At 50.2% G+C, this 26,426-nt stretch overlaps 1 protein-coding gene across 3 annotated transcripts; it reads left to right on the forward strand.

Moving 5' to 3' along the window:
* The first annotated feature begins 188 nt into the window (after positions 1-188).
* Positions 189-19,169, forward strand: LOC146220292 (putative flavin-containing monoamine oxidase A). 3 transcript variants are annotated; one of them, XM_084694210.1, is made up of 12 exons: positions 189-468; positions 565-652; positions 1,756-1,936; positions 2,701-2,815; positions 3,660-3,817; positions 4,330-4,419; positions 5,463-5,547; positions 11,191-11,291; positions 13,010-13,168; positions 14,770-14,856; positions 16,022-16,122; positions 18,643-19,169. In XM_084694210.1, the coding sequence occupies exons 1-12, from the start codon at positions 351-353 to the stop codon at positions 18,974-18,976; spliced, it is 1,617 nt and encodes a 538-aa protein (XP_084550336.1). In that variant the 5' UTR covers positions 189-350; the 3' UTR covers positions 18,977-19,169. The 3 variants fall into 3 exon arrangements, with proteins under 3 accessions (XP_084550336.1, XP_084550338.1, XP_084550337.1); XM_084694211.1 differs by lacking the exons at positions 189-468; positions 565-652 and adding an exon at positions 1,139-1,308; XM_084694212.1 differs by lacking the exons at positions 189-468; positions 1,756-1,936 and having other exon boundaries at positions 486-652.
* Positions 19,170-26,426: the final 7,257 nt, after the last annotated feature.

The raw sequence follows: 26,426 nt of genomic DNA on the forward strand, positions 1-26,426 counted from the left end.
AAACTTTTTTAAATAAAACATAGGCTATTTTTCCAGAACTTTCAAAACTTTTTTCTTACACACGTATCCTGAAAGATACAATAGACGGCAGTTATAGATGATTCAAGTAATTACATAATAGCCCAGAGCCAGGGGCGAACATAGGTTACCACTTTTTTTGTGCAAAATAGGTCAAGGGGCTCTGTTTTTCCCTTGCTCCAAAGTCCACACTTATCTAGTCGAGAGAAGGTTACATATTGTGCAGTTCATCCAAGAACGTTTTATCAAGTAGCCTACTCTGTCTTTCGAGAATAACCACTGATTGAAAATCTCAAACTACGTTAAACCAAGTTTTTTGACAATTCGTCGATATGAGCGAGACAACATGGGATGTTGTTATTGTTGGGGCTGGACTATCAGGATTGAGTGCTGCCCATAGTCTTCGGAAAAGAAATCCCCAATTGAAAATAATAATTTTGGAAGGAAAAGGTTTGTAAGTGTTAAGCATTTGCTTTTGCTGTAACAAATAGAGCTGTATAATGTTGTAGTTTCTGTTTGGCTCCTCTCCTATACGTTTTGTTTTAGACCGAGTGGGCGGACGAACAGTGACCGAAGACCTTCCAGCGGTGAACGGACTAGATCGTTGGGATTTGGGTGGTCAGTGGGTGTCCAGGTAAACTACAGCTCACGAAGTACCTTGTAGCCTACAAAGTTTTACGTTTTTTTTGACAGCACTAGTTTTCAAAGTGTAACCGTATTTAATGTAGGCATAGGCCTCTGTATTGAGTAGCATCATTCGTACACGGACTGCATGTACTTCTGGGTTGATGCAATCAGGGAGCGACAGAGACTATATGGTCATAATAATAGTCTGACAGCCTTCTAAAATGATGTGGACACGATCTTATGAGAAGTCTTAACACAGTCACTTGTTATCTGATTATATGGCACGGAAGCACGGCGAAGCTGTCAGCGGTTTGTGCGCGTGTGTGTGTGTGCGCGTGTGTAAAAGAGACAGATCCATTTAAAAAGTAACTGAAAAGACCTGTGACAGTTATAAAAAAAAACGGCTTTCATTATGTTCAGTATCCTACACAGCACTAAACGGCAGTAAGAAGCACTATTTTGCTCAGTTAAAATACTCCAATAGTGATCAATAAAACGTAGTTGTATACAGGCTACACGAAGAAACCTTGGAGAGGTTATGGTTTGCCTTGTCAAAGGATAGAATTCTGGAATTCTGGATGGAAGCTGCAATTATATTTGTGTTTTGAGGCTGAATTGAACATAAAAGATCTACAGAACGCTTTTTGAAACATGGAGGTCCAGGTACAGTAGGTCACCGTAGTCAAGGTGAACACGGAACAACTCAATACTCGTTGTTAGAGAGAATCTTGTGGTGATATAGGCTATCACACTGCTTTCGCCTCCAGGGTCTTACAGACCTGTTGAAAAGACTCTTACCTCTGAGCCTCAAGTTAAGGAGAACATTATCAGACTAAAATGTAAACACCGATTACATGCTGGATTATGCATGTTTTTTAACGTTTGAGTAACATAACATATGTACACCCATGTCATTTGAAGATTATAGACTTGTCAGTACATACAACATACTTGCGTAATGATCGAATGCCTACATAATATAATTATAAACATTTTCTCATGATGGTCGGAGGATATAGGCATGGCTATTGGTGCATACAGTGTACTTCCATAATATAATGTACTTACGCAACATAATAACAGACAGTAATATTATAATATCTGCGTCAGCTCTCAGACTCATGTCATGGACCTCATCCATGAGCTGGGTCTGGAGGTCTACCCACAATACACCGCGGGAAAGAAGGTGCAGCATTTAGGAGGACCCCGGGCCAGGATCCGAACCTACAGCACCAGCATCCCCGCCCTGTCCCCCCTGGTGTTGCTGGACCTCACACAGCTGCTCTGGAAGGTAGGACACTGTCCTTCTGGAAGGTAAGACACTGTCCCCTCTGGAAGGTAGGACACTGTCCCCTCTGGAAGGTAGGACACTGTCCCTCTGGAAGGTAAGACACTGTCCCCTCTGGAAGGTAGGACACTGTCCCCTCTGGAAGGTAGGACAGTGTCCCTCTGGAAGGTAGGACACTGTCCCCTCTGGAAGGTAGGACACTGTCCCTCTGGAAGGTAGGACACTGTCCCCCCTGGAAGGTAGGACGGTGTCCCCTCTGGAAGGTAGGACACTGTCCCTCTGGAAGGTAGGACACTGTCCCTCTGGAAGGTAGGACAGTGTCCCCTCTGGAAGGTAGGACACTGTCCCCTCTGGTTGACACCACTGGGGCCTTGTGAGACCCACTCAAACGACATCACTATTACATCCCTGTTTTCCACAGTGATTTGATGAGTTGGTAAATATTTGATCCGCTTGAGATTGTTATGTGCCACTTATGTCTAAATTATAGATTAATATCTCAGTGTTGATATTGTTCCTTGTATTGAGTTATAAACCGAGCCCAATCTACATAATTAAGCGTGTTATTAATCTCTTCCAGTCCAATCATGTTGATCTTTTGGGTGTGAAAGTAAGATGATCCCACTCGTAGATGAGCTAATGAAATCCTTCGTCGACGATGCAGTGACGACGCTGTGTTCCGCTATAACACCAAAGCAGATTCACTACACTTCAGCTCGTCTCTTCAGGACCTAAAGAGTCACTCACTGTGTGTGTGTGTGTGCTAGATCAACAGGCTGTGTGCCTCGGTGTCGGTCGATGACCCCTCCAGGACCCCCAACGCTGCACAGTTGGACAGCATGACGCTTCACTCCTACCTGGAGCGTCATGCCTGGACCCAAGGTAGGAAGCTCCACCCACCGCCTGGACGTGCCAGCCGGCAGCCAATCGGGACTGCTCCTAAGTCTGGCACGCCACGGCACTTCCCCTGCGACCGTGTCACCGAGCTCCCCCCTGTTAAAGCGTGGCGTTAAGGCCACTCAGGCCATGAGGCGAGGAATATCTGATTAGTAACCCAAAAGTTTCATGAGAGACCCCTCCAGAACTGTCCCTTGAAAGATTCATCAGGGTACTCAGAACTGCAGAGTGCTGAGCTTGACCTGTGTGTAGGAGAGATTTGGGAAACGCTGTGTCAATCATCAAGGACTGGAGGAATCCAGAGCATGACTAATGCACACGCCTCTTCATTCAACTGTGCAGGATGCACAATTACAGTAATTGTGCGTGTGATTTAAGTGACTGGACCAGGTCAAGAGTTTTGTGTTGGTGTCTCTAAGAAGGGCACTGAACATAGGTTACAACAACACGGATGTTGTAACGTGGACAATCTGGTTTGATTTCACGTTGCTAAGATACTGCCTCATGCTCTATCTTGCTTTATTGGCGCAACAAGAAATAACTTTCAAATATTGCCTCCCGCAAACGTGTTTGGTCAGCAAGCTAATGTTTATACTAACCACTGTGTTATTGTACATTTTATAAATTGTTCTGCCTTAATCTCACTCTCTCTCTCTTCCCTTTTCCTTACTCCATCCAATCCCTCCCTCCCTCCCTCCCTCCCTCCCTCCCTCCCTCCCTCCCTCCCTCCCTCCCTCCCTCCCTCCCTCCCTCCCTCCCTCCCTCCCTCCCTCCCTCCCTCCCTCCCTCCCTCCCTCCCTCCCTCCCTCCCTCCCTCCCTCCTGCCCAGTGCTGAAGGAGGAGATGGGTATTGTCAGCAGGGTGGTGTTTGGCATGGAGCCTTGTCAGATGTCTCTGTTGTTCTTCCTGCTGTACGCGGCCACAGCAGGGGGGGTGCTGGCGCTGATGGAGAGCAGCCCAGGCGCCGCCCAGGAGTTCAGGGTCAAGGTGACAACGGCAACACCGTCCCCCCTGGATGGTCTCTGAGCACAGCCGACAACAGTCTCCTGCTCTCTCTCTCTCTGGGGCTGTGTGTGTGTGTGTGTGTCTCTCTCTCTCTGTCTCCGTCTCTCTCTCTCTCTCTCTGTCTCTCTCTCTGTCTCTCTCTCTCTTTCTCTCTCTCTCTCTCTCTCTCTCTCTCTCTCTTCTCTTTCTCTCTCTCTCTCTCTCTCTCTCTCTCTCTCTCTCTCTCTCTCAACATCATTTGTATGTAAATGACCCGTCTCTCATCCTCTTCCTCTCTGCTTCACTGGGTGCGCTGAGGGTTTGGGGGGGCGGGGGGGGGGGGTATGGGGGCTGGGTGGAGGGGCGGGGTAGGGAGGAGGTGGACCAAGGAGAACCTGATCTCCTCGCTGATCACAGGAGCAGCCTCGGCGCTCTCAGTGCTGCCCTCAGGAGGGGAGTAGGGCCTGGGGGGAGGTGACGTGGGGCACGGCTGTAACTCCCATGTGCATCCTCAGGGGGGCACCCAGCAGCTGTCCCAGGGCCTGGCGGAGCGGCTGGGGAGCGAGAGCGTGCGTCTGGGCCAGGCTGTGACGGCCATATGGCAGGTACAGTACACTAACAGCTCTCTCTGGGAGTGGAAGGGCCAGACTGGGAGATAACTGCCTCCTCAGCCGGGCAGCAGCTTGTCTGCTGTCCTCTTGGCTGTGTCGTCCCACTGGCAGACAGACAGGAAGACAGACAGACGGCTCGGCAGACAGACAGGAAGGCAGACAGACAGGAAGGCAGACAGGTAGGTAGGTAGGCAGACAGACAGACAGACAGACAGACAGACAGACAGACAGACAGACAGACAGACAGACAGACAGACAGACAGGAAGGCAGACAGGTAGGCAGACAGACAGACAGACAGACAGACAGAGACATGCAGTTAGACAGACTGGCTTGCAGGAAGTAAAATAGACAGACAGATGGGTAGACAGACAGACAGGGACAGGTGACAAAGAAGGCAGGAGAAAAGAGAGGTCTTACAGACGAAAGTGCAGCCTCTTTGTGAGCCACATGTTTCAAGTAGTTGTCAACACAAACAATCAGTACAAATGAAGATGTGAGGAGTGTCCATATATGACATATATAAACACTTGACACATACCTGTATGTTTGCTTTCAAACCAGCGTGTATCGTATATGGACACAGTCTCTCTGTTTTCTAAAGGCTAAGGGCAGTGTGAATGTGTGTGTGAATGTGTCTGTGTGTGTGTATGTAGATCATGGATATCAGTAATGAGTGTACACTCATATTTCTACGCTGGGGTCCTCAAGGGCATCCATAATGGGAAGTGCCCCTCATTCTGTCCCTGGTCATCTCAATTGGCTCCTCATGGCAGAGGCTATAAGTGTGTCTGTGTCTGTGTGTGTGTGAGTGTGTATGAGTGTGTGTGTGTCTGTGTGTGTGTATGAGTGTGTATAAGTGTGTGTGTGTCTGTGTGTGTGGGAGGTTATAATAGCTGCTGCAGTTCTCCTTCATACACAAGTCTGCTTTAGAATACTAATGCTAGGATCAAGCCAGGGTAAGACACTGTATGGGATACACTCTGTTACCATAGATTTATGTGACGCGTGCGTGCGTGCGTGTGTGTGTATCCCACAGGACGGAGAGTGTGCCCGCGTCCAGACGGCCACGGCCTCCTTCCTGGGCCTGGTTGTGATCGTCACCTGTCCCCCTCACCTGGCAGGTGCGTGTGTGTCCCTCGCTCGGCTCCGCCCTGCCACTGACAGAGCCACTCACGGGGCAGCGCGCACACACACACACACACACACACACACCCGGCCGGGTTCAGCAGCACGGGCTGTGCAGCGGAGACCCTCTCACCCAGCTCTGGAGGTGTCTGGGATATCCAGCCTTCCAGAGCCAGGGAGATGAGTCGGCCCTCCAGCCCACCCCATGGACCCTGGCCAGGCATCTTAATGAGACAGGTCTGGGAACAGTGCTGAATCATGCAGCATGGATTGTCTGGGCTCTGTCGCCGGAGCCCCCCCCCCCCCCCCCCCGTCACTCCTAAATCAGAGAGCGGGGAAGCAGGCTGCTGTCAGGGACTGTTTACACCCCGGGCTGGACAGTGAGTTAGACCTGCCTCCTACAGAGAGGGAGTGGGGGACTAAATGAGAGGATGGAGTGCTTCTCAAAGTCGTTTGGTTTGGGCTGAGGCTGAGGCTGGGGCTGAGGCTGGGGCTGGACTGGGGCTGAGGCTGGGGCTGGGGCTGGGGCTGAGGCTGGGGCTGGGGCTGGGGCTGGGGCTGGGGCTGGGGCTGGGGCTGGGGCTGAGGCTGGGGCTGGGGCTGAGGCTGAGGCTGGGGCTGGGGCTGGGGCTGGACTGGGGCTGAGGCTGGACTGGGGCTGGGGCTGGGGCTGGGGCTGAGGCTAGGGCTGAGCCTCGACTGGGGCGTGTACATCTCAGTGGATAAAGACGTTTGCTAAATGAGCTGTCTTCGGTCACTGACATCTGGTGTGGGAAAACCTACTGTACAGGACCCCCCTGCTCTGTACTCCCACTGCACGTAGGAAGAGGCATTCACACACACACACATGTTCACACAAGCTCACACTTGCTCACAAACACGAAGATACACACAAACATTCACACACACACACACACAAACATTCACACACACACACACACACGCTCCCTGTGTTTGGGAGTTACCTGTTCACTGATCCATAATTCCTGTTCCAGTTCCTGCAGCTGGGAGACTATAGTCAGTCTCTCCTAACAAGCTCAGTCTTTCACCTCTTTTCCTTTTCATCTCAATGATTAACGAGCTGCTTTGGCTTTGTATTAGCTCACCTAGCTCTCGTCTTCAGTGTCAGGGCGGCCTGGGCAATGTGCTGACGTGCATTTCTAAACTTTATAAATGTTTGATGTTTAACCGATGTGTGTTAGACGCCATCGCGGCCATGGTTTCGTGGGTATCGGCGTTGAAATGTTTCAGTGGAATCACAGCACGTGTTCGCTTTGCTTTGCTGTGAGAGATACCATCGTGTCTGCTTTGCTTTGCTGTGAGAGATACCGTCGTGTCTGCGGGCAGAGTTTACTCTGTAATAAGCACAGCTGCTGCTCCAGCAAATTACTTTTGTGTGAATGTTTTTGTGTTTGTGGATGTTCCATGTCCGTTTATAGCAGACCAGCTGTTAGCGTGTGTGTTTGCGTGAGAATATAAGTGTACATCGGGGGTGAGTGAGAGTCCACGTGTGTGTGTTCTGTTTGTATCTTACTGTGCCTTTTGTTGTGTGTTGTGTGTTGTGTGTAAGTGCATGTGTGTGTGTGTGTGTGTAAGCATGTGTTTTCTCAGCGGGTTTTTGGGGGTCCTGGGTTGAAATGACGTTCATGACGTCTCTCTCTGATGTGTTTTACTTGATCAGACTGGAATTTCATCCGGGTGCATTTGAAGTTGATGGGCAGCTAAGTGCTGCTGTGTGTCTCATCCCGCTTGGGTTGAGAGCCTCTGCGATGACGCGAGAGGACCAGGGGCCAAACCAACCCACAGATAGATAGATTCTCAGCTCAGTCCTGTGGCTTGTTTACATAAGAAGAACTGGGAGGCGATGCATTAACATTGATTTGCGTGCTGTGCCCAGGGTTGCTGTGCCAGGGTTGCTGTGCCAGGTTTACGAGGCCGTCAGGCTTAGCCACGAGGAAGGGAAAACGTAGAGTGCTATTTTTAGCGTGGCATGACAAATAAAAGTAGCGGATCAAAACAAAACGATTGCAAAGATACACGTTAGATGTTAATCTTCTTGTCAGATAAAAAAAAAAGCCCTTTGAAAAATTACTTTAGTTATCATTTTTACATGCGTCTCTCTTTGTTGTCTAAGAAAAGCTGCTATAGGCTAGCGCACTGCTGCAGAAGCGTCGTTTATCTCCCGGACGTAATCCCTTTCCCTCAGGCTCCGACAGACTAAGTGTGGAGCGACACAGTTCTAGATATTAAGTGAAGGAGAGGAGCTCCTGAGTCTCCGGCACCTTGCCGGGGGCGACTGGGGAGACTGCGTCGCTGAGCTGGGTCACCGTCGAGAGAGGGGAGGGAGAGAACGAGGTGAGAGTTGCGTGGGGGAAGAAAAATATATGTTGGATAGCTGAAACATTAAAAAGCAGAGGATATGAGACAGGGGCTGTTAGAAAAAATGGATATCGTGATGGAGAGAGAGAGAGAGAGAGAGAGAGAGAGAGAGAGAGAGAGAGAGAGAGAGAGAGAGAGAGTGAGTGAGAGGGAGGGAGGGAGGGAGGGAGGGAGGGAGGGAGGGAGGGAGGGAGGGAGGGAGGGAGGGAGGGAGGGAGGGAGGGAGGGAGGGAGGGAGGGAGGGAGGGAGGGAGGGAGGGAGGGAGGGAGGGAGGGAGGGAGGGAGAAAAAGCACGAAAGAGAGAGGGAGAGAGCAAGAAAGGAGATAAAGAGAGAGGGAGGGATGGACAGAGACGGAGGAAACCTGCTCTGGGTAACGCTGTCACAGGCAGTCTGAAAACCAGACTCACTGGAGCAGAAGCCTCTATCTCATAAATGTCTCTGTCTGAACGTCTCAGTGGAAGGTAAGGATTGTCCCCAAAATGCTCTCAACAATAATGTCAAAGGTGTTGTTAGTTCCTATGTCCCCGAGGGAATGAGAACAGTCCAGACCAGCACTCTCTCTCGCTCTCTCTTCTTCTCTCCCCCCGTCTCTCTCTTTCTCTCTCTGTCTCCCCCCTCTCTCTTGTCTCTCAACCAGGAAGACAACCCCATAGTCTACAGCTTGTTCAGCCTGTAATAGGGCCAGGTTGAAAAGAGGCCAGGAGAGCCAGCGTTGTTATGGTGCCTTCTGTATAGTGTTTTACCCATTAATTAAATCAACACTTCAAGTGATGAAGACCAATGAGCCTTCTATTTCTTGCTTTGTGCAAGGAAAGATGTAAAAGCAAAACACACAAAAAAATAGCACAAAAGCTTAAATGTCACACATCTGTTGTTTGTTTGCTGTCATTGCAAATACTTAGTTTTAATTGTATTTTTAGCTTGACGGTGAGTGGACATAGATATAGAACACTACAGTGTGCTTATAAAACACACATTACAGTATTTCCATGGCAACAGTCAACCGCTCTCTGCAGAACGGGGGATCTGTACCTGTAGCAGCAGATTCACATCCAGCCACATCCTGTCAAGTGTGTTCAACCTCGAAAAAAAAAAAAAACTAAACACGGAAATACTCCCCGTGACATGAAAATTGGCCGTTTGCGATATGATTAAGCTAGTTAGTGGCAGTTCCAAAAACGCCTGAACGAGTTAATGAAATATAAAGCGATTGTTTAAGGAATGGTAATCAGGAAGCCGTCACATTCGGAGGCCTCCTTGCATAACTAATGTAATCACTGGTCTGCCTCATTGGCACAGACCAGTAGCATGTGTGTTCAACTTCATCATCCCTCTGATTATTAACATCTCTACTATTGTATGTCGGGGTGGATATCAAGTCCCCTCTAGGAGTAATCGTAAAACTGCAAGCCTCTCCTGACTGCCTCAGGTCATCAGCTCATTACTCAGGTTATTTCACCCACCACCTTATTGCTGCGCACTAATGGCCGTTTAACAATCCACGTTTTTTTCCGTTCTTGCGAACTCGTTTGACGTCCTCTTTCGATGCCCAAGTACAGTTCCAATCCAAAGAACACAAGTCACCAAGAACGCCAGAAATACCTGGAAATATTCTTGATCCTCCCCTTTTATCGAGGATGCGTCAAATGGTGACTTGGTCAGCGAGAACGCATCTGATTTCCCAGAAGTCATTGCAAGAACTCATTGCAAACGTTCTTCTCAAGAACGCAATTTTCTTAGGATTGAAACGGCCTAATGTTCCGTATGTCACTGGACCCGCCTACTGCTGGTCACGGAGCAGTCAGGAAGTGTACCTACTCTTTATATTTATGATTTTTTTAAGGATATGATGATGAGAGAGACAGGAAATGTAGAGGAGAGGAAAGCAGGTGGCCCCAGCTCGAACCCAGGCTGCAATAAACTCAGATTAGCGCCAATGGTAACAGGGCCGGCACAAGCACCTTTGCCACCCTAGGCAAGATGTTTCAACAGCACCATCCCCCCCCCACCCGAGAGCGCAAATTGGAGAGACGCCCCCCCCCCACCCAGCCTCGGCGCCCTCTGCTGGTGGTGCGGGAAGGTTAATTCATGGACGCACTTCAGTATTTGGCCCCCTCTTCATGGCACCCTGCCTTTATGCCGGCTGCCTAGTTTGCCTGTAGCAAACGCCGGCCCTGGATGGTAAGCTACGCGCTCTAGTGCCCGGCGACCCACCGGCGCTCCAGGAAGCGATCCCTTTCCCGGCGTAACCAACTCGGGGTCCATCGCGGTGAGTCACCCGGCACGTTTCAATCGCGGCAGTGGGACTAACCCTACACTTCACTGCTCTGTCACAAGACTAAATGTCAACCACCAGTTAAGATGTCTTTCGCTTCACATTGTGGCAGCAGCTGCCAAAGAAGCGTCAGTACGCTAGCGTGTTCCCTCAACAGTACAACCGCATGTCACAATAACGGCATGAATGGGACAACATGCCAAGTGTCATGTCTCACAATCGTGTGGACCCTGGCTCCACCAACAGGCCTGTGGTGCTGGTTTGAGCTGGTTTTAACCGGTTTATCAATTTTCTTTAACATGAAGGCAGTGTTTTCATTTCAGAGTTGCTGACATCCCCCCCGACAGTTCCAAATGAAGCCTCACATATTCTGTGAGCTCATTCGTTAAAAGGCTGGCTCACTGCCACGAGGAAATATGTGACACGAACTGCCAGATGGCTCTGTGCAGGCGCGACAGACATTTAAATACCGCACACCTGACAATGCTGATGAAGTTATTCAATCTCGTCTCCTCCGGGGGAAAACACACAGGACTTCTTAGATGTAAATGGTGCCCGCGCGAGATGAGGAGAGCGTGGTGTTAAATCGGAAGCATTTCAGGGCGGGGGGGCATTTTACTGCAAGGCAGCCACTGGGGCATTGAATCCAATTTACGTGAGTGCTGGTCGATGATGCTAAAGTAAAGCCATTCTGATCGATAGAGGGGGTCAACCAAAGTGATGTGTGTTATCTGTTCCGCTTTCTCTTTCCCTTCTCCCTGTGGTTTCATCTCTTCTCTTTTCATCCATTCCTCTTTATCTTTGCCCTTTTATTTCAGTTTTCTTTATATCGCTTCCCATTGTTCATTTTTCGCTTCGCTGTGGCTTTGTCATTAGAAAACATCAAATCACAATGATTTCATGGTCCACTCATGTCTTATTGCTTGGGTTGTGGGGGTGCTGCCTTTGCCCCTGAAACAACTGTTTGGGATTCGTTCTTCAGCTCAGATCAACTACCAGCCGCCCCTGCCCAGCCAGAGGGAACGGCTTACCCAGAACATGGCCCCCGGACACCTGATCAAGTTTGTCATTACGTACGGGACGGTGAGTAATGCTGCAATACTGTATGTTTACAGTATACACAACGAGCATTGTAAGTACAAAGACACACTGTCTCTCTCTGTGTCTCTCTCTCTGTATCTCTCTCTCTCTGTCTGCCTCTCTCTCTGTCTCTCTCTCTCTGTGTCTCTCTCTGTGTCTCTCTCTCTCTCTGCCTCTCTCTCTCTGTCTTTCTCTGTCTCTCTGTCTCTCTTTCTATGGACTGGAAGATTGTAAATCTCCTCAAACGGTCTGGTTTATCGTCCTCTGTCCTCAATGTCACTGGATTTGTGGCGGGTCCCTTTCCCCCGGGCTGCCCAGATGGAAATGTGACTTTATAGATCTGACTCCCTTGTCTTACCGAGAACAGTTTCCCGCCAGTTCCCTCACTTCCTTTCAGAGCTCAAACGTTTCCTTGTTAATGAGAGCACTCGCCTTGATACAACAGCGAGCGCTCTCAGCACCTGTCGGTGGGATTGAATGAACGACATGACCGACATGAAAGACATGATGAACGACAGCCATATCCTCAGACTGAACCTCCAGCAACAGCCTGCCCAGCGATGCCATCCACCAAGATGTGTCGTTTATTTTTAATTTTTTTAAAAAATCTTGGCGTGCTCTAATTGTTCTGGCTGTGTAGGGGAAGCCATTTCTCTCCATTACAGTCACTTTTGATTACATGGAGCGCTACAGCTGGGAGACCACATATTCATGAGGCGGATGGTTATTTAATGAGACGTTTGCGGTGTATGTGCTGTGTTTTGTAAAGGAGCGGACAGTACAAGGAAGCTGCTGCCAGGATGAGTTAGCGAGTACGGACAATATCTTTTCTCGTACTTCCTGTAGAGTACGCCAGGGACGTCAACAACAAGGACACTGTTCTGATGCTCGTGTTTGGTATCGACCCGCACATTAACAGGGTTAGTGTTTACACTCTTACGCATAGGACAGTTGGATGACTGCACTTACAGCATCAATATTGGATATTCGGTACTTCGTGGCGCATGCAGTGCCCTGAGCTCCCTGGATCAGGTGCACCTGGAGGGCTTTTGCTGGGGGATCCACCCCAGTGAACCTCCTCCTGGGCTCAGATGATGGGAGGAGGGGTCCGATGATGTGAGGAGGGCTCAGATGATGTGAGGAGGGGTCAGATGATGTGAGGAGGGGTCTGATGATGTGAGGAGGGCTCAGATGATGTGAGGAGGGGTCAGATGATGTGAGGAGGGGTCAGATGATGTGAGGAGGGGTCAGATGATGTGAGGAGGGCTCAGATGATGTGAGGAGGGGTCAGATGATGTGAGGAGGGGTCAGATGATGTGAGGAGGGGTCAGATGATGTGAGGAGGGCTCAGATGATGTGAGGAGGGCTCAGATGATGTGAGGAGGGCTCAGATGATGTGAGGAGGGGTCAGATGATGTGAGGAGGGGTCAGATGATGTGAGGAGGGGTCTGATGATGTGAGGAGGGGTCTGATGATGTGAGGAGGGGTCAGATGATGTGAGGAGGGGTCAGATGATGTGAGGAGGGCTCAGATGATGTGAGGAGGGGTCAGATGATGTGAGGAGGGGTCAGATGATGTGAGGAGGGGTCAGATGATGTGAGGAGGGCTCAGTGGGGTGTAAGAGCTCCTGTGGGGATTCTGCTGCGGGGTGCTTTTTTGCAAGGCTGTGTCTTTTGCTGATTCAGCTGTCAGACTCTGTTTTTGTCTCTGTGTGTGTGTAGGCTTTTTGGCGGAAGAAGGGCTTCTCCGGGGAGATTGTGGCCCAGCCCTCGGAGGTCTGTCCTCTCTGCGTCACCTTCGACGGCACCACGCCCCGCGGAAGCCCTGCCCTGGTGGGGTTCATCGCCGGCCTGCAGGCCTATCACTGGAGCAGCAGAGAGGTAGGAGGGAGGGAGGGAGGGAGGGAGGGAGGGAGGGAGGGAGGGAGGGAGGGAGGGAGGGAGGGAGGGAGGGAGGGAGGGAGGGAGGGAGGGAGGGAGGGAGGGAGGGAGGGAGGGAGGGAGGGAGGGACTGTTCGAGTTGGGGGACATCGTCCTGTCTGTGTGCTCAGTGGATCATCCTATATTCTGCTTGTCAGTCTTCCTGGTGTTGACTGACCTCATCAAACATCCTCTTCTCCTATCCGTATGCACATACTGCCTGGCCACACACACACACACACTCCAGTCAGCCCTCACACTAACACAGGCCCGTCCGTGATGTGTGTGAGGGGTGAGAACGAGGTGAGGAAATGAGTGTTGAGAAGTCGGGAAGACTATTAAATTCCAGAAGAATAGCAAGTCTCTCTCTATATTAGAAGCTGATACCGTCCCCCAAGGCAACAGCTTCATCACAACCTTCTGCCTCCTGATGAAAGCCTTCATTTTGGAAGAAAACATCAAAATGCTTTTAAACTGAGATTTAAAAAAAAAAACGACTTGAGTCTTTTCTATGACCTAGAATAAAGAACAGAGGGAAGACAGAGAGAGGTCGTTCACACTTTCATGCAATGTACAGTTAAAACATTTAAACCCTGCTTGTGTGTGTGTATAGTTAAGCACAGAAGCTGCACAGCCACACTCTTCCAGGTCATTTTAACTGTGAATTGAATAAAACGTACATGGTAGCTCGTCGTCATCAATTATTCAAAAGGAACCTCGCAGATTTCTCTCCCTAATGAAAGTGGAGTTGTCTGTGGCTGGAAGTGATGCATTGTGGGCCTTCCATGACCTGGAGTGTCATATCAAACATTCACGTAGCTTGAAAGTGCCAACAGAACACAAGAAGATTAGGAAGAACACATTAAAGACGTGAGCGAAGCTAAACTATTCCACGCCGTGGCAATCCAGGCATCTCCTTCCTGCCTCTCAGTTTCGATACTGGAGTTTGTCCTCCATAGACAGTGGGACTGCACAGCCTTGTACAGTCCTGTGATGCATGGGATTTTTATGAGATGTCCCTAGCAGTTAGGCCAAAGGGGGCATTACATATTCCCTCATTTGGGGTTGGAGCCTGGCTCAGCAGTGTCCACTCCTCCACCCCAATCTCCTCTCCAGCTCCGGGCTTCCAGTAATTGCGATGCCCCCAGGCTACGGCTACACCTACCTCTGAATTATTGCTCAGGGCTCAGTAATCGCTGAGAGGGTGTGGAAGGAAGCACATGCAGATGGAAGGATCTGATAAAAACTGGCGAACATCTGTCATTCAGCTGCTATGGTAACTGTGAGCGAGTGACCCTACACACGGACTCCTACCTCCCCCCCATCCCCCCCCCCCCCTCCACCGTCCATAATTTACAGAGAGCGCTCACTTAGCGAACGGGAAGACCAGCGTCCTGGCGAGAGTGATTCCCATCGATCGGGCCGGTCGGACCACGCCGCAAGCCCGTTTCTCAGACACGCATCCATATTTTAGCAGCCCAGGTGAGCCCCCCCCCCAGATGGAGATGAATGAGGGCGATGTGAGGGCCGGATGAATGCCGGAATGTTCCCTGTGTCCCCAGGCGGAGGAAAGGAGGGAGGCGGTGGTGTCCAGCCTGGTGAGGTACCTGGGTCCTGAGGCGTCCAGCTACATCCACTACCGGGAGAAGGTAAGACATCTGATCGGTCCATCTGCTTGTGTTACGCTGGTCTTGTGGTAAATGGTAAACCTGCACTTCATATAGTGATTTTTCGACCTTCACGGTACGCAAAGAGCTTGTTAAAATTTTGGGTGGGAGGGGGGAAGGGGGGTGGTTTGGAGGTCAGTGTCATGCTCAAGGACACATGCAAAGAAGGTGCAGGGAATCGAACCTCCGACCTTGAGCTTAGCGGTTAGCTACTCCTGAGCTGCACCAGATCTGTCACACGGCTCAGCGGCGCGCGCGCCAGCTCCTTAAACACCTCGCTGAACCACTTCCTCTCCAGACAGAAACAGACACTCAGCCCTGCAGCTCTCTCCGTTCCGCCCCATCATTGTGCCGTGACAAGTCTGAGAAAACTGTGGTGCCGTGGGGAAGCAATAATCTGCATGTTAGGCTTTTGTGTACAGCGCCCAGGTATCATTTTCATCAACCGGTGCCTACATAATGACACCCATCAGAGTCTCTCTTACCTATGATTGGATGATGATTTCCCATGTGGATAAAATCACTAGGTGTCGCTCAACCGTGGCGCGTCATTCTAACTCCATTACAAGCAGTTGTCAATTGTGCCCTGGAGGTCTCCAGTCGACGGGCCAACACACACATATGTCGTTTACCCGCCTTGCTCCACTCCACAAAGGAGATTGACAAAGAAGCACATTGGTCTGACAGGCATAAGCTGGGGCAATATGTTAGCATCCAGCTCCCCGGGCGGTCCGGAGGAGCGCTGAGGAGAAACAGGCCTGGGGGGAGGCAGGCAGAGCGAGTGATGACGATCTCTTCTGCTCCACTCAGCTCCAGCCTCTGGAGGAACCGAGGGGGTGGAATCAACAAGTGTGAACTTGTTGGGGAGGGAGGGAGGGAAGGAGGGAAGGAGGGAGGGAGGGAAGGAGGGAGGGAGGGAGGTGATAGAGAGATCTACAACACTGGGGGTGTGGAATGGTTTGCCTTGCCCTGACCGGGTTTGTGTCACTCTGCGGTGTGTGTGTGTGTGGGGGGGGGCTTGTTGTGGTGCAGGAGACAGGCAGGTGGAGCTGACTGTGTTCTGGGTGGTGTTGGCGGGTGGAGCTGACTGTGTTCTGGCTGGTGTTGGTGGGTGGAGCTAACTGTGTTCTGGGTGGTGTTGGTGCAGGACTGGGCCACAGAGGAGTTCAGTGGAGGCTGTCCTGTCAGTGTCATGACCCCCGGCCTGCTGTCCTACCACCACCCCAGCCTGCGGAGACCCTGCGGCAGGTAGGCTGGTCCCCGAGGACCCATCACCTCTCTTCCACCACCTCCACCCCCTCCTTTGCACAGGCCTCTCCATCACCACCATCCTCCCCCATACCTCCCCTCTGCACAGGCCTCTCCATCAGCCTCCCATCTTAACAACCCCCTCCACTTCCTCCGACTCAGACCTCTTCATCAGCCCTGCTACCACCCTCGTCTCCCGCCCTCCACATCCATCCATCCACCCCCTCCCCTCACCTCCCCCTCACAATCCCCAACCTCTTCCCTGCGTCCAGGCCCCTTCATCACCTCCAACCCCCCACTCACCTCCCCTCTCCCCCTCCCCCCATCCAGGCATCTTCACCACCCACCCTCCCCCTCTCACGACCCCCCTCACAAGCCTCTTCATCAACCTCCCCCCCTTCCCCCACCACCACGGTCCTGTCTCTCTCTCTCCCCCAACACTCTGCCAACACTCGCCCGCTAAAAACACCCCTCCTGTGGGCGCTGCCTCCGCGCTGTTCACCACCATGTCTCCTGTGTGGCTCCTCGCTCCGCTGTGCTGCGTGATCAGCCCTCCCTCAGCCCCGCGCCTCCTGCTGGCGCCCCGGCCTCCAGCCCCCGGCCTCCAGCCCCCGTCGCTCCTGCGAGCCTGCACAGCTGCTCTCACCCCCTCCTTGCGCATTAGTCCGGAAATGGTCAAGTGAACGAGAGGTCGAAGGGACAGCGGTCTCATGGGAGCACGGTCACCTAATGTATTTGTAATGGCCTGTTAGCAGAAGCACACAGCTAAAGCAGACAGACAGGGAGGGAGACAGGGAGGGAGACAGGGAGACAGGGAGGGAGACAGGGAGACAGGGAGACAGGGAGAGAGGGAGACAGGGAGACAGGGAGGGAGACAGGGAGAGAGGGAGACAGGGAGGGAGGGAGGGAGGGAGGGAGGGAGGGAGGGAGGGAGGGAGGGAGGGAGGGAGGGAGGGAGGGAGGGAGGGAGGGAGGGAGGGAGGGAGGGAGGGAGGGAGGGAGGGAGGGAGGGAGGGAGGGAAATAATAGGGAGGGAGGAGAGAGGGAAGGTAGAGAGAGACAGTATGGAGGGAGGGGAAGAGAGAGGGAAGAAGGTAGAGAAACAGAGAGAGAGAGGGAAAGAGGGAGAGAGAGGGAGAGAGGGAAAAGGAGAGATGTGCTCAGGTAATGCATTTCCATAATGGCCTAATTCCATAGGGACCAAGGAGAGCTCATTACGTAACACAGCGAGGAAAGACAGTTCCCTTCTCGTTCTGTGTTTCATCTAGCAGATGGATCCTCAAGGACGCGACCTTGACATACATCCAGCACATGTAGGCAGCACAAGCCCACAGCTGGTACAGGAGCAGACCACCAGGTTTTAGACAACAACAACAGCATCACGTCACCCCCTACGCACGGCGCACATCTCGCCATGGCTGGGCTTGTTAGATCATGTGGAATACGTCTAATGAAACGTCTGTTATAATTCAGCCTAATTAATATAACAAGGCCCCTCAGGGGTCAAGCCCATTGTGAAGCACAAGTGGCGTGCTGTTTGTGGTGGAACGCTGGCTTCTGTGTGTTCTCCTTTCGTACGACCACACTGCGCGATAGACGGAAAACATATGTTCAGAAGCCAACAAGACAGCCAGGCCATCAAATCAAAATCAGATCCTTTTATTGTCACTCATACACACACACACACACACACACAAGTGCAACAGTGGGTGAAAGGTTGCTGCTGTGCAGACGTAGCAGTCTTGGCAAACCAGGAGACTGGAGGTGTTGGACCTCACACCAGTCATGGTGGTTTGTGGCGGCTGGGTTTCCCAGCAACCACAGAGTCTTGGGACTTTGTGTGTCCTGTCCCTCCTGTCCGTCTGACACACACGGCCATGGTGCAATGCACTCTGGGTAAAGCCACCTCAGGGAACACATGCATAAGTAAAGGCCGGGCATCCATAATGTATGAAATATAAACATTGCAAAGAAAACAGAGTGGTACTCACAAAAAAAAAACATAAAATAAAAATCAGCATAAACATTTTAAGTTTTTTCTCCGAAAGAACATCATCATGTAATGTCTTATTTATAGAGCTTTGAAGTTGAAAGCGGTTTGATCGTCGCCCTAACCCTATCCGTTCACAGTTGTCTTTTAGATCCATGTCCCTGTGTTTAGTGAGAGGACACGCCCTCAGGAAGTAGAATGCTCTCGACAAGACCCCTCCCTCCCCCCCCCCCCACTTCACTATACAACTGTTTTCACGTGCTGTTCTCCTCGATACTGCTTTGAACCTTCATTTACAGTATATATTAACTAGCGCTGAACCACAAACGGCGTTCCTTTGTCTGATGTTGCTTTGATGGAGGGGATAATCACTGCTTGTTAGCTGCCAGCACGTTAATGACTGGTGTCTGCTCTCGTATCTCAGCCCTTCTCCTCCAGACAGAAGCTATCACTTAGCCGCTGATAGCTTCGCGCTAATGTGCCAGACATCCTGTCAGCTCCCAGTGTTGACTGTCAACTGTCCCCTCCAGGATCCACTGGGCCGGTACTGAGACTGCTACCCAGTGGAATGGCTACATGAGTGGGGCAATTCAAGCGGGCCAGCGGGCAGCTCTGGAGGTCCTGGCGGAGCTCAGCCCCTCCTCCCTGACGAAGGAGGAGCTGGAGGCCGTCCACAAGGCCCTGGCCTCGCCCCAACACCTCCAGCCTCCGCCCTCCTCCTCCTCCGCCCTCCTCCGCCGAGCTCTGCTCTTCACCACCACCGTCAGCCTGGCCGCTGCTCTCCTATTGGCTCGTCCGCAGCTCTGCCGGCGGTTGATTGGCCAGGCTCTGGACGCGCTGCAGAGGGTGGGACTAAGAATGTAGCAGTCGTGTTAGTCAAGCTCTGTTCCTACACGTGCAATCATATACGTGTTCATTTGAATGTTTGTTTGTTTTTAACGTTGCGTTATATAATCTTTTTTTTTTTCTAACATTGTCGGGTTATGTAATGACAAACCTTTGTTAGTTCAATTTACCGTAAAACATTTGTTTTAATTACAGTACTTGTTTAGATGAAGTGCACCAGTGTTGTTATTATGCATCGTTACTAGGATGAATCCGACCCGCCAGATGTTATGTTACACATATCCATCTGGGAAGTCGTCCTTGGAAACAGTTTGGAAAACAGGGTAGGCACTTTCAATACATAGACAGACACACAGAGACAAAACATACTTGGCAGGTGATTGGATGAACCATCTGTCTATCACCTTCTATCATGGTCTAACTTCAACCACCTGTAGCTTCCAGTAGTTCCTCATAGGACGCTGACTGGTCCAATCCACTGTGGTTTGGGCACAAACGGATAAATCGGAACCTGCCAAGACATATTTTCACTTTGTCCAGCTGTCTGTAACAGCTGTCTGTAACTGAAAATATTAAGGTTATATCCAGACTTGTTATAGAGCCATGTGAGAAATAAACAACTTCACAAATAACACCAAATAACCAACCTCACTGGAAGATCATATAGGTAGTTTCAAATCTCCCTCAGATTGAGTCGTCTGACCGAGCGAAGGGGATAGCCCCAGTGGTGTTTAGCAGGTGAAAGAGCCGAGCGGTGAGTCTAATCCCGCCACGCTTCCCTGGTCCTGCAGCGGCGTGTGTCGTCGAGCAGGAAATAACTTAAGACGGCCGTGGAATTCAATTGGGTCGACTGTATTTTCAATTTGGTGAAATGGAGGAGTCAGTTGGGCTGTCAGTGTGTGTACTTCCTCCTAGGCGTGTAGTGCTGACAGGAGAAACACAGCAGGAGGGCGGGGCCTGGACACACACTCATCTGAGATCACGCTCTCCTAACACACACATTCTTCCGCCCACATGTGCACGCTCACACATAGTTACACACACACACACACACACCTCCCCCCTCCCATACCCAGATGGGTAAAAGACAGATGAGCCAGCCATACAACAACCACATCCCAGAGAAAGTGATTGAATCGTTATCGCTCCGTTGCACAGTTGATCGAGAGGCTTTTTGTCAGGCCAAAGCACCCTCCTGGGGGAGGGGGCTCCTGTACGCCTCACGGCCCCCCGGCTGCCTATCCGGTCCTCTCGCCTGTGGCCCGGCCTGTTATTTGTCTTTGTTATCACTGCCTTGCAGTGGATCAAGCGCTCGTTCTAGCCGGTCTACTTCAAACCAGTCCAGATTACATCGAGTCCGGTGACAGGCGGCAGCAATCAGCTCTAACGTCTTTTTACGTTTCGGTATCGCGGCGCCCTAGAAGAGGGGGAGAGGCCGCAGCCGACCGCTCGCTGGTTTGCTGGTTTTGGATGGTGGCCCACGCAGGACATTCTGGGCCCCCGGTGGCACTGATCATCTGGCAGCCTCTCTCTCTCCTACTCAGGCTGCGTTCCTGTTGAGGCTCGCCCAGTGGCGGCCTCCACAGAGAGGTAGAGAGGCAATGAGAGGTAGAGAGAGGCAATGAGAGGTAGAGAGAGGCAATGAGAGGTAGAGAGAGGCAATGAGAGGTAGAGAGAGGCAATGAGAGGTAGAGAGAGGCAATGAGAGGTAGAGAGAGGCAATGAGAGGTAAAGAGAGGCAATGAGAGGTAGAGAGAGGCAATGAGAGGTAGAAAGAGGCAATGAGAGGTACAGAGAGGCAATGAGAGGTAGAGAGAGGCAATGAGAGGTAGAGAGAGGCAATGAGAGGTAGAGAGAGGCAATGAGAGGTAGAGAGGCAATGAGAGGTAGAGAGAGGCAATGAGAGGTAGAGAGAGGCAATGAGAGGTAGAGAGAGGCAATGAGAGGTAGAGAGAGGCAATGAGAGGTAGAGAGAGGCAATGAGAGGTAGAGAGAGGCAATGAGAGGTAGAGAGAGGCAATGAGAGGTAGAGAGAGGCAATGAGAGGTAGAGAGAGGCAATGAGAGGTAGAAAGAGGCAATGAGAGGTAGAAAGAGGCAATGAGAGGTAGAGAGGCAATGAGAGGTAGAGAGGCAATGAGAGGTAGAGAGAGGCAATGAGAGGTAGAGAGAGGCAATGAGAGGTAGAAAGAGGCAATGAGAGGTACAGAGAGGCAATGAGAGGTAGAGAGAGGCAATACGAGGTAGAGAGAGGCAATGAGAGGTAGAGAGAGGCAATGAGAGGTAGAGAGAGGCAATGAGAGATAGAGAGAGGCAATGAGAGGCAGAGAGAGGCAATGAGAGGCTGTGGGCCATTCCACCAAATGGGTGACATTTGCCTGTAGTAATTTTAAAAAATTAAAACATTTTTTATCTTTTTTTGAACACTGAATCTAATAACACACCGATTCACTGTTCAAAATGTATATTGGTCAATCTCAGGTAACGTTATTTCATTTTCTACAAGGTTTCAAAGTGGGACGTAAAGAGAGTCAGAGAGGCAGTGAGACTCAGCGGTAGAGAGGTCTGTTCAACGTTCTATTTCTGTGGTTCTCTGCGGCGTTCTGAGGTTGATCTGCTACTGACGGTATATATGTCAGACCCAGCTTAAGGCTTGCCTGTGGTAATGCACCGTGTGACAGATTGGCAGCTTGCCTCCCTCGCTATTGGCTTGTGGTCATTTAATGCAAAGTGATTCATGGACCCTGTGCTGGGTGATCCACTCTCAAGCCACGGGCAGATCTCTGTGGCCTGTCGCTGACGAGACGGAGGAAGCTCTGGTGCTTTCTGTCGGTTTCTGTTACTCGTTCCCAGCCTGTCTTCTGTTAGTGTTTGTGGGAGAGGAAAGCTGCGTCGCTACATGGTCCCTCGTACGACAGAGTGCGGACCCAACCGTGAAAATAGCTTTCGAGACTGTTCACCCAGTGCACCCTCTGATGTAGGTAATGGTTCCGATCGCTCCTCACCTTGCAGTAGTGCCCATAATGGCTCAATGCAACTCACTGAAGTATAAGACCCCGCTGAGTGAGTTTCCACCGAAAACCGACTTTTGTGTCATTTTGTTCCACTCTTAAGGGGGATGTGATTCATGACATCGTTAATATCCTTTCAGCTGCTACAAGAGATTCATTTCATCCGTCCAATCGTGTGTTTTTTTTTGTTGCTGCAGTTTTTTGGAGGCTCGTTGCCGACTGTGGAGGCTAGAATCTGACCCAAATGAAATGTCTTTCTTTATGCAGTTAAGGGTGTGAATGAGTGTGTTTGTTATGGAAATTCATTCAAATGAGCACTCTACTTAGCTTTCGGTGCTTTGCTTTTGCATTTATCCCTACAGTCATAGGGATAAATGGCAATATTTGTCAGGTTTGTCAGACACTGTTAATGGGGTAGTTAGCTAGCAGCAGTGCTGCAGTAACCAGCCCACAAACCCAGTCATGGACGCTTGTCAGGGTGCCATTGACCTGAGGTAAAATGCCTGGATCAACATGCAAGACTGGTCCCCAGGACTGCAGACAAATAATATGAAATGAATCAGAATGAATGTATACACTTTAGCAGGTTCAGACGGGAGACAACTGACTGCACAATCAACTCTCCTTCATTACCTCTCTCTCTCTCTCTCTCTCTCTTTCTCCCTCTCTCTCTCTCTCTCTCTCTCTCTCTCTCTCTCTCTCTCTCTCTGTCCCTCCCTATCTCTTTTCTTGATCACAGCCTCTCCTCTCTCTCACTCAATATCAGCCCCCTCTCTCTCTCTGTATCTCACCCTCTCTCTTTGTGACAAGTCCTATCAGATTGAAATTACAGTCATCGGTATTTCACTTCAGTACTTGACGTTTAGCACCTGAGAATATACATTTAGCATCATTATGTTCTTTCACATTTCAGAAAACACACACTGATTTAGATGGAGGCAGAATTCAATGTATTATTTCACAGCACATGGAGAGACTGTAGAATAGCTATTCACGAAATAACACACACTGTGTGTTTCACCTGTTTCTCTGTGTCATCACAGGGTTAATAAAACACACACTGTGTGTTTCACCTGTTTCTCTGTGTCATCACAGGGTTAATAAAACACACACTGTGTGTTTCACCTGTTTCTCTGTGTCATCACAGGGTTAATAAAACACACACTGTGTGTTTCACCTGTTTCTCTGTGTCATCACAGGGTTAATAAAACACACACTGTGTGTTTCACCTGTTTCTCTGTGTCATCACAGGGTTAATAAAACACACACTGTGTGTTTTCCTCCAATTGAAGGCGTCCCCCCCAGGGCCTTCTTGGGGAAATGCTACAGCCTGTTAGATGTCTGCAACCTGGTCAGCACAGGGCAGAACCCGGCATGAATTATTAACGCTGTGTGTCTGGTAGGAATACTGCTGCTCTCTGTGTGTCTGGTAGGACTACTGCTGCTCTCTGTGTGTCTGGTAGGACTGCTGCTGCTCTCTGTGTGTCTGGTAGGACTGCTGCTGCTCTCTGTGTGTCTGATAGGACTACTGCTGCTCTCTGTGTGTCTGGTAGGACTCCTGCTGCTCTCTGTGTGTCTGGTAGGACTGCTGCTGCTCTCTGTGTGTCTGGTAGGACTACTGCTGCTCTCTGTGTGTCTGGTAGGACTCCTGCTGCTCTCTGTGTGTCTGGTAGGACTGCTGCTGCTCTCTGTTTGTCTGGTAGGACTACTGCTGCTCTCTGTGTGTCTGGTAGGACTCCTGCTGCTCTCTGTGTGTCTGGTAGGACTGCTGCTGCTCTCTGTGTGTCTGGTAGGACTACTGCTGCTCTCTGTGTGTCTGGTAGGACTCCTGCTGCTCTCTGTGTGTCTGGTAGGACTGCTGCTGCTCTCTGTGTGTCTGGTAGGACTGCTGCTGCTCTCTGTGTGTCTGGTAGGACTACTGCTGCTCTCTGTGTGTCTGGTAGGACTGCTGCTGCTCTCTGTATGTCTGGTAGGACTCCTGCTGCTCTCTGTGTGTCTGGTAGGAATACTGCTGCTCTCTGTGTGTCTGGTAGGACTGCTGCTGCTCTCTGTGTGTCTGGTAGGACTGCTGCTGCTCTCTGTATGTCGACACCACCACAGGTCGGAGGGAGTATGGCTAGGTGAGAGAGGGGAAGGGGTGGAGGGATGGGTGGAGGGAGGGAGGGAAGGGTGGAGGAACTGATTATCTCAAGGATAAACTCCTTGAGATAAACCCCATCTTTGTTTCAAAGTTGTCCTTAACACAAAAATGCTAAAAATACAAGACATTCATAACATGTAGATGTATTACAGGCAAAACGACACACATACATCCAGACACACACAGAAGCTCTCCCGGGAGAGGATGAGGCAGGCAGGCAGAGAGAACGAGAGGGAGGGAGAGAGAAGAGAGTTAGACAAGCAGGGAGAAAGACTGGGACAGAGGCAGAGGAACAGACAGGGAGAGAGAGACAGGGAGGGAGGGAGAGACAGGGAGAGAGACAGGGAGAGAGAGAGACAGGGAGGGAGAGAGAGACAGGGAGGGAGGGAGAGAGACAGGGAGAGAGAGAGAGAGACAGGGAGAGAGACAGGAGTAGGCACCGAGGGGATGACCAGACTGATTTACCATCTGGACCTCTGAGCAGACAGCTTGACACGTTCCAAGAGCAGCGAATGAATGCAGAGCAAATTCACTTACTGGGCTCCCTCTTGAGAGATGCAAGGCGCCGTATGAGGAGGGTAATTAGAGGGGAGGGTGCAGCGAAGCGTTGCCCATGGCGAGTGTCACCATGCAACTGTACGCTTGGACAGAGATCAATGCTCCGTCCTCTGAATTAATGGAGCTAATGTGAACGTGGCAGAGACATCAGGGAAACGGTGGGGGAACCAGACCCTCTGCATGCACTCACACACGGAGCAGATGTATACAAACAAACACATCAGTAAACACCCAACAACACACACGGTCTCTGACTCTTGTCATGCACAAACCCCTCTCTTTTTCTCTCTCCCGCACAATCTATCTCTTTAGCGCTGTCTCTCCCTCCCTCGCTCTCTTTCTCTCTGTCTCTCTCTCTCCCTCGCTCGCTCTCTCTCTCTCTCTCTCTCTCTCTGTGTCAATACCTCCCACTCAATCACTTTTTATCTTTCTCTACACATCGATGTCTCTCAGAGATCACACAGACTGTCCTTCGGTGTGCTCATGCTCATGTTCATTGATTTTATTTTGTTCATGTACACCCTGAAAATATGTTATAAATTGAAACGATATCCTTCGAAATATGATAAAAAATATGACAAATTCATATTGCTCACTATTCATTTAGACACTCCTTTTTTTTTTATAAAACAGAATTTACTTTTTTTTTGTCAACATAAAATAGTATATAATTAGAAAAATGCAGTTGCTTTAGGGGGAAAGCAGAATTATCCAGTATAAAATAGTCCTCTTTTTCATTAGTATAGAAATCCAATAGTAATTTAAAGCAAGCATTCACTGTTTAAACTCTTATTTATAGTACCTAGACCTTTACTTTAATATATTTCTTTAAAAGTACTTCCCACAACCATTCTTCCCAACTAACCACCATAAAATGTACCTGTATAACTAGAAATATGAGTTTAAACAGGGAATGACCCCAAATACCTGTTTTGCTGTTTAGAGACACACATGCTCACAAAACCTTTTGTACAGAAGTACTCACTACTAAGATGTTTCATTTCAATGGTGTTTGACCCTTGTGTATTCAGCACACGCGTCTCTCAACACTTTAAAAAGTAATACGGAATACAGTCATCCTCCTGCACAAACACACAGACTCGGCAAACGAGCAGTCTAGTTCTGAGGACAGAGTTCAGGCAGAGTCGAGTCCAGGTTGAAAAGCAAAGGGAACTAAAGTAGATTGAAGGTATCCTCTATGGAGAAGCTGGAACTCTTACACACTTGACCACAACAAACAAACACACACACACACAAACACACACAAACAGCCAGAGATGAAGCTGTGAAGTTATCCAGCTCCTTCCTTTGTCCCCGTGGCAACAGGCACTGTCTCATGTCTCAGAATTGTCCCCAAGGCAACCGCTCCGCCTTCAAAGCATCCTTCAGTAAAGAGCCCCTGGTCCTGCAGTCCTCTTCCCAGTACACAAACACCACCACAGCTTCCAACACTGTCTTGGTACTAGAGACCCCAAACACCATCCTAAACAGCCCATCTTATTTGGCGTTGGAGATGGTCGGAAACAAATAGCACATATTCAAAACATACAATTTAGAAACAACCGAACAGTTACATCATTGTGTCCAGGTGTCCCTTTTGTTTCCTCCTGTTGTGATAACGCAGTGTTTTCGTCTTGCCACAGCAAAGGAGAAATGGGTGAGTTTCTTTTAAGATTGGTTTCCTTGAAGAGAAGCCTGAGGAATACTTCAGACAGGTGATTGGGTTTAAGGACATCTCCAGCTGTTAAACCAAATCCTCT

Source organism: Hypomesus nipponensis, chromosome 27 (genome assembly GCF_054491055.1).
Source record: "Hypomesus nipponensis isolate SF chromosome 27, ASM5449105v1, whole genome shotgun sequence".
Taxonomy (NCBI): Eukaryota; Metazoa; Chordata; class Actinopteri; order Osmeriformes; family Osmeridae; genus Hypomesus; species Hypomesus nipponensis.